The 7,733-nt window shown below is 41.6% G+C and overlaps 1 protein-coding gene and 1 non-coding gene across 2 annotated transcripts; one reads left to right on the top strand and one right to left on the bottom strand.

The window, feature by feature from the left end:
* Window positions 1–4,180: 4,180 nt before the first annotated feature.
* On the top strand, window positions 4,181–4,287 carry LOC115703383 (small nucleolar RNA R71). Its single transcript, XR_004009151.2, has one exon. It is a non-coding gene; the product is annotated as a small nucleolar RNA R71 (small nucleolar RNA).
* A 2,358-nt stretch (window positions 4,288–6,645) lies between these two features.
* On the bottom strand, window positions 6,646–7,395 carry LOC115723231 (uncharacterized). The gene is made up of 2 exons (XM_030652668.2): window positions 7,096–7,395; window positions 6,646–6,966 (listed from the first exon to the last, which is right to left on the bottom strand). Exons 1-2 carry the CDS (start codon window positions 7,393–7,395, stop codon window positions 6,646–6,648), a joined length of 621 nt encoding a protein of 206 aa, XP_030508528.2.
* Window positions 7,396–7,733: the final 338 nt, after the last annotated feature.

Here is a 7,733-nt window from a genome sequence, read left to right as displayed (position 1 = left end):
ATATGGTGACATGCCAATCGGTGTTTTAAAAGCTGTTCTATACGCCCACAATGCGTCATCTAACTTTCTTGACCAGTCTTTCCTTGATCTCTGCACTGTTTTCTCTAGAATCGTCTTTATCTCCCGATTAGAAATTTCAGCTTGACCATTACTCTAGGGATGGTATGGTAAAGCAGTTCGATGTCGGACACCATATCTTGAAAGGAGTGCTTCAAACTATTTGTTGCAGAAGTGACTCCCTTCATCGCTTATGATTGCTCGAGGAGTACCGAACCGAGTGAAGATGTTCTTTTGAAGAAAGCGGAGAACTGTTTTACCATCATTCTGTGGTGTTGCTGCAGCTTCAACCCATTTAGAAACATAGTCCACAGCCAATAAGATGTACTGATTGCTAAAAGATGAAGGAAACGGACCCATGAAGTCTATTCCCCACACATCAAACAATTCCACTTCCAAGATTCCTGTTAAAGGCATTTCGTTTCTCCTTGAGATATTACCTGTACGTTGACAACGATCACATGCCTTCACAAAAGTACTAGCATCCTTAAAGAGTGTTGGCCAAAAGAATCCACTCTGCAACACCTTAGCAGCAGTTCTGGTCCCACTGAAATGTCCTCCACATGGTAAAGCATGACAATGATTTAGGATAGAATACATCTCCTCTTCAGGCACACATCTTCTAATTATCTGATCAGCGCAGTGCTTGTAGAGGATTGGCTCTTCCCAATAATAATGTTTCACCTCAGAAAAGAACTTCTTCAATTGTTGATGTGAAAGCTCAGGAGGAGTTATTTTTGCAGCCAAAAAGTTGACATAATCAGCATACCACGGTACCATCAGATTTTCCCTCACATTAAAGAGTTGTTCATCAGGAAATTGCTAATTTATCTGTACCTCTTTCGTATTCTGGCTCTCTTCCAGCTCTAGTCTTGACAGGTGATCTGCTACCAGATTTTCAGTGCCCTTTTTGTCCTTTATCTCTAAGTCAAACTCTTGAAGTAGAAGTACCCACCGAATCAATCTTGGCTTTGCATCCTTCTTGCTCATAAGGTATTTGATCGTTGAGTGATCAGTATAGACAATAACCTTATTCCCAATTAGATAGGGTTGGAACTTATCACAAGCAAACACAATTGCCAGCATCTCTTTCTCTGTAGTGGCATAATTTAGTTGAGCATCATTCAGCGTTCTGCTAGCATAGTAGATTGTGTGAAACACCCTGTCAACCCTTTGACCCAAGACCGCTCCGATTGCATAATCACTTGCATCGCACATCAACTCGAAAGGCAACTCCCAATTTGGTGAAGTGACTATTGGTGCTGAAATCAATTTTTCTTTTAGAACCTGGAATGCCTTTAAACAATCTTCTCCAAACTCAAATGGATCGCCATTAACAAGTAAATTGGACAATGGTTTGGAGATCTTTGAGAAGTCCTTAATAAATCTTCGGTAGAAACCAGCATGTCCCAAGAAACTCCTTACTCCTTTCTCAGAAACTTGAGGTGGCAAATTCTCTATTGTTGAAACTTTAGCTTTGTCCACCTCAATTCCTGCTTTTGAAATTTTGTGTCCCAGAACAATTCCTTCTGTCACCATAAAGTGGCACTTCTCCCAGTTTAGCACCAAGTTAGACTTCTCGCATCTTATAAGCACCGTTTCAAAATTTTCTAAGCAATGATCGAAGGAGGAGCCAAAGACCAAGAAATCATCCATAAAGATCTCAATACAGGATTCAATTAAGTCTGAAAAGATAGCCATCATACACCTTTGAAAACTAGCAGGGGCGTTGCACAATCCGAATGACATTCTTTTGAAAGCAAAAGTACCGTAGGGACATGTGAAAGTAGTATTTTCCTGATCTTCAGGTGCTATGACTATTTGGTGGTATCCAGAGTAGCCATCAAGAAAACAGTAACATTCTTGCCCCGCCAATCTGTCTAGCATTTAATTAATGAAGGGCAAGGGAAAGTGATCTTTTCGGGTTGCTTTGTTGAGTTTCCTATAATCAATGCAAATCCTCCACCCAGTGACTGTTCTTGTGGGAATCAACTCTTTCTTTTCATTCTTGATCACGGTCATTCCACCTTTCTTTGGAACTACTTGCACAGGGCTAACCCACTTACTATCTGAGATGGGATAGGCCACTCCAACATCCAACCACTTGAGTACTTCTTTTCTGATAACTTCCTTCATAGGTGGATTGAGTCTACGTTGTGCATCAATTGTTGGCTTAGCATTCTCTTCCATCAAGATTCGGTGCATCACAGTTGAAGGACTGATTTCCTTGACATCACCTAGTGTCCAAGCAATGGCCTTGTTGTGCGCTCGGAGTACTCTTAGCAATCTATCAGTTTCCACATCAGAAAGAGAAGCTCACACAATAACTGGCAGCTTTTTATCTTCACCTAAAAACTCATACCGCAAGTGACTAGGAAGCACCTTCAACTCAAGCTCTGGAGGTTTTTCAGTATATGGTATCAGCTCTTTTGGCACTACTCCCAACTCCTCATAATACCTTCTGTTCAATGGCCCATAGGAATCAAGCCATTTCACATAACCCATTACATCTTGTCCCTCTTGCTCCGTCAATTCATCTTCAGTTAGGCTCAATTCGAGAGGATCATCTAGCAGCTTTTTCTCACTCACAATTGTATCAATCAAATCAATGAAGAGACACTTATCACTTGCCTTTGGGTATGTCATTGCCTTTAACACATTAAAGACCACTTCTTCTCCTTGGACTCTCAGCTTTAATTCACCCTTCTGAACATCGATCAAGGCTTGGCCAGTTGCCAAGAATGGTCTCCCAAGAATGATTGGGACATTGCTATCTTCTTCCATATCCAGAACAATGAAGTCAGCTGGAAAGATGAACTTGTCAACCTTGACTAACACATCCTCAATGACTCCTCTAGGATGAGCTAGTGATCGATCCGCCAATTGTAGAGTTACCGTGGTTGGCTTTGCTTCTCCCAACTGCAATCTTTTAAACACTGACAGAGGCATCAAGTTAATGCTGGCTCCCAAGTCACATAGTGCATTTATTCCTTCAATTCTCCCAATGGTACAAGGAATAGTGAAACTCCCTAGATCTCTGAGTTTGGGAGGGAGTTTCTTTTGCAAAATAGCGCTGCACTCTTCAGTTAGAGCCACTGTCTCATAGTCCTCCATCTTTCTCTTCTTTGACAGAATCTCCTTCATGAACTTCACATAACTCGGCATCTGTTCTAAAGCTTCAGCAAAGGGAATGTTAATGTGTAGTCTTTTGAAAACCTCTAGAAACTTGGTGAACTGCTTGTCTAGATTGGTCTTTCGGAGTCTCTGAGGATAGGGTATTTTCACATGATGATCAATACTGATTGGTGGAGACTGTTGTGGTGGTGCTGGGCTATCAGTAGCCTTCTCTACTTTTGATGTTGGGATTGGCACTTGCTGAACTTTAATCTCCTCATCTACTAGTTGTGTCAATTCAGGCCCATCATATTTCTTACCGCTCCTCAGGGTAATTGCCTTGCAGTTTTCTTTGGGATTGACTTCAGTTGTGCTAGGAAAATTTCCTTGAAGACGGGTTGCTACTTGAGTTGCAGGTTGGCCCATTTGAGTCTACAAGTCTTTAATTGAAGATCTAGTTTCAGTGATGAATTGTAGCAATAAATCTGTTTGCAAACTAGAATTTCCACCAGAGGTTTGTTGCTGAGTATACTGTTGGTTCTGTGTCTGGTTCTGATTTCGTTGCTGATAGAACCCACTGTTCCTTCGGTTACCTCCTTGGTTGAACCCATAGTTGTTGTTGTTGTTCTAAGAATAAGTTCCAATGGCTTTTGCTTCATCCATTGGCAAATCATCCACATCTGCTTGACACTCAGAAAACTAATGGGGACCTCCACATATCTCACAAACCACTTGAGCTTGTTTGGCTTGCCCTGCGATCAGCTTTGTTAGGGCCTCAACCTGAGCTGTCAGCTTTGTAATGGCATCAACCTCCAGCACACCAGCTACCTTCTTCATTTGACTCCTTTCAGTTGGCCACTGCTGATTGATTAGAGCCATCTCCTCCAACAGATCATAAGCCTCATTTGCACTCTTTCTCATAAATGCTCCACCAGCTGCTGCATCTATAAGAGTTCTAGTGTTACCAACCAACCCGTTGTAAAAGTTATGAACCAGCATCCACTTCTCTATACCATGATGAGGGCACTTTCTGATCAGATCCTTAAACCTCTCCCAAGAATCATGGAGAGATTCATTATCTTGTTGACAGAAGTTGTTGATTTCTCCTCGCAGCTTGGCAGACTTTGCTGGAGGAAAGAACTTTGACAAAAAATTCGTTGCCAAATCATTCCAGGTGGCAATAGAGTTGGGTGGCAGGGAATTCAACCAGCTTTTGGCTCGTTCTTTGAGCGAGAATGGAAACAGCCTCAGACGAATTGCATCATCACTAACTACATTGACTTTAAAAGTCTCACAAAGTTCCATGAAGTTCGAGAGATGGAGATTAGGATCTTCAGAAGGGAGGCCACCAAATTGAACTGAGGACTGCACCATTTGAAGTATGCCAGGTTTGATCTCAAAGTTATTAGCATCCACAGCCGGCGGCTTGATACATGACTGCACTCCCGTAAGAGTAGGGAGAATGTAATCTCTCAAGCTACGGCCATTAGCTTGATCTTCAACGACACCACCATTATTACCGTTATTTGCGGCATTAGCATTCACATTAGCAGCCATGATTTCTTATGTTTCAGCAGTTGCTGAAACTCTTTCTTGCCTCTTGTTCCTTCGGTTTCTCCTACAAGTTTTCTCGATTTCAGGGTCAACGGGTACATAACTGTTGCCTCGCGCGCATGCACTCAAAATACCTGGAATAGATAAGAACAGTTTTGCAAGAGAAAGGTTAGAAATTCAGCAAGAGAAAATATACCAAAGTAGAAGTTAGTATAATTTTGTGTAATATTAATCTTTAAACAATTCCCCGGCATCAGCGTCAACAACTTGTTAAGAAAATTATGATCACTACGCAAGTATACGCAATCAAGTAGTAGCTCACGCAAGTGAGGTCGAACCACAGGGAATTCGACTAAGTACTACTAAATTATACTTATGATTCTATCTGGTAAAACATTACTTTTGGTGAATTAAATAAAACAATTCAGAAAATTAAAAGAATAAATGAAGATTAATCAAGATGAGAGATTAGGGAGTTGTAAACTGTTGTCAAGTTACCAATGTTAATACCTAATTGCTATCCTTTTCTCAATGTGAATGACGAATTATGAATTAACCTAACTCTTTTCAGATCTTTTAGGTTCTAAATCTCATGTTCTCTAATTAACTTCTTAATTAAACCAACATGAAATCAACATTAAGCAATAATCTTTTTATCACTAAGGCTATGTAAATACTTTCGTTTCACATCAAAACCTAGACTATCCAATTTTAGCATTCTCAATTCTCACTTTTCAGATTTCGAATTGAGATCATTAAACATGTAAAAGGTGATCAATCTTGCACATGGAATTAAACACAAATATAGATAGCATTCACAATCAAGATGGAGGAATGACAATTATTTATTAACTAAGCACAAACTTAAACAACATTCATCATCCTCCCTTAATGGGAAATTTAGCTCATAAAAACAATAAAAACATCCATGATTAAATCTGAAACAACAATAGACATAAAAGAAAGAAATAAGGGTAAAAGAAAGAAACTAGAAGGTGATATCGCTCCGGGTCTTCAAGATAGCTTCTTCTCCACTTTCATCCACTATTCAGGTCTATTTCTGCTTAATTTGACCTTCTGAATCGTGTTCCTTATATAGGAATGAAAGGTGTGCCTCCAATTGGGAAAATATCTGAATTAGGTCAAAGACTGCGTTTTCCGTACCTGGTCGCGACCAACTTAAAGGCTGGTCGCGACTACAGGAAAACCTCGAAAACCATAAGTTCTGCCAAATCTTCAAGTCGCGACCGTGGTCGCCAACACAGAAAAAAGGGTCGCGACTAGCACGATCCATGGTCGCGACTACTGACACCCGAAGAGCAGATTTTACCGATTTTTCACCAGTTTGTCCCCTCTTTTCATCAATTGACTGAATTTGAACTTTGATACCCCAAGAACCTGAAACAAGGAAAATCAAGCGTAAAGCCGCTCTAAAAGATACCAATAGACCCGAAACATAGGCTAAATATAACCTAACAGTATGCGTACCCCTTGAATCTTACCCACGAACACCGCTGGGTTAGCACTATCGCGCTCAAACACTACCATTGTCCGCTTACAGCCGATCGTTGCCCCATACTTAGACAGAAAATCCATTCGGAGGATTATGTCAAAATCAGATAATTGCAATTCAATTAGATTGGCGGTCAATTCACAACCGTCAATCCAGAAGGACAAAGAACGAATCCACCTAGTGGATACAATAAGGTCTCCCGAGGGTAACAGTGTTCCAAACCCCGAAGCATAGATATCACATGCCTTATGGAAACTTTCAATAACTCTACTCGACACATAAGAGTGAGTAGCTCCCGAATCAAACAACACAGTATAAGAACAACCATTATTAGACAACTGATTTGTCACAACTGACGAACTAGCATCAGTGTCAGCCTGAGTCATGGTAAAAAGTTGTCCCGGGTTCTACATAGTATTCTTCTTAGGCTCCTCTTTCTTGGCCTGAGGACAATCTCTGATAAAGTGGCCCACCACGCCACATTGGAAAAATGCCTTGGCCCGAAATTCACCCGGATGGTGTTTCTTGCATTTAGCACAATCAAGATGTAATCGAAATGAGGACCTGTGACCGTGACGGCCACCTCTGTTTCCTCGAAACTTTCTATTGCCCCCAGATACTCCGGAAGCCTCAACCTTCCTTTTGTGATCAGGGTTGCCACTGTCGGTCCCCTTACTGACATTACCACTAGCAGAAGGTTTCGATGCCGTGACGGCATCCTTTGTAGTCTATACTTTTGCAACATGTTGCTCAGCCTCCTCAGCAATCATGGCTAGCTCTACCACTTTCTTGTACAAATTGTCATGTGAAGTGGTAATCTTCAAGTCTCGACTGATTGTGGCATTCAGTCCTCTCACATACTTTTGTTTTTTGGTGAAATCTATGGGCACCAGATCACCAGCAAACTTAGACAGCTGATCAAACTCTTGGGTGTATTCGGCCACAGACATATTTCCCTGAGTAGGCTTCACAAAATCCTCCATGTGTGAAGTTCTCACAGCGATGTTGTAAAACTTTTCTTCAAACAAACTTTTAAATTCTTCCCAGGTCATTACACTGACATCCCGGGTTTGGCCCATGATATCCCACCAGACGCGGGCATGATCTTGTAACATGAAGGCTGCACAGTTCACTCTTTCAGCTCCCGTCACCCCCATATTATCGAGGATACAGATAACAGTGCTCATCCACTGGTCGACCTTTATTATAACAATACCTCCCGAAAAATTCGGAGGCTGCAGCTTCACGAACCGCTCAAACACAGAATCTCGGTGCGGCATAACAAACCCCTGGTTACCCACCACTGGCAGAGGTGTTGGTGGTAACACTTGATCAAGAGGGGCAGCCGGTTGCCTTAATCGTCGCAACTCTTCTTCTTGACGAAGTATGACACTTCGCATTTCTTGAAACATTTGGTTCCAATTGGCAGGAGGATTTACATTACCAACCCCCGGATTCTACGGAGGTGAAGGCGGTGCCAGTGGATCGGTTTGGG

Source organism: Cannabis sativa, chromosome X (assembly GCF_029168945.1).
Source record: "Cannabis sativa cultivar Pink pepper isolate KNU-18-1 chromosome X, ASM2916894v1, whole genome shotgun sequence".
Taxonomy (NCBI): Eukaryota; Viridiplantae; Streptophyta; class Magnoliopsida; order Rosales; family Cannabaceae; genus Cannabis; species Cannabis sativa.
This window is presented reverse-complemented; position numbering and strand designations above follow the sequence as displayed.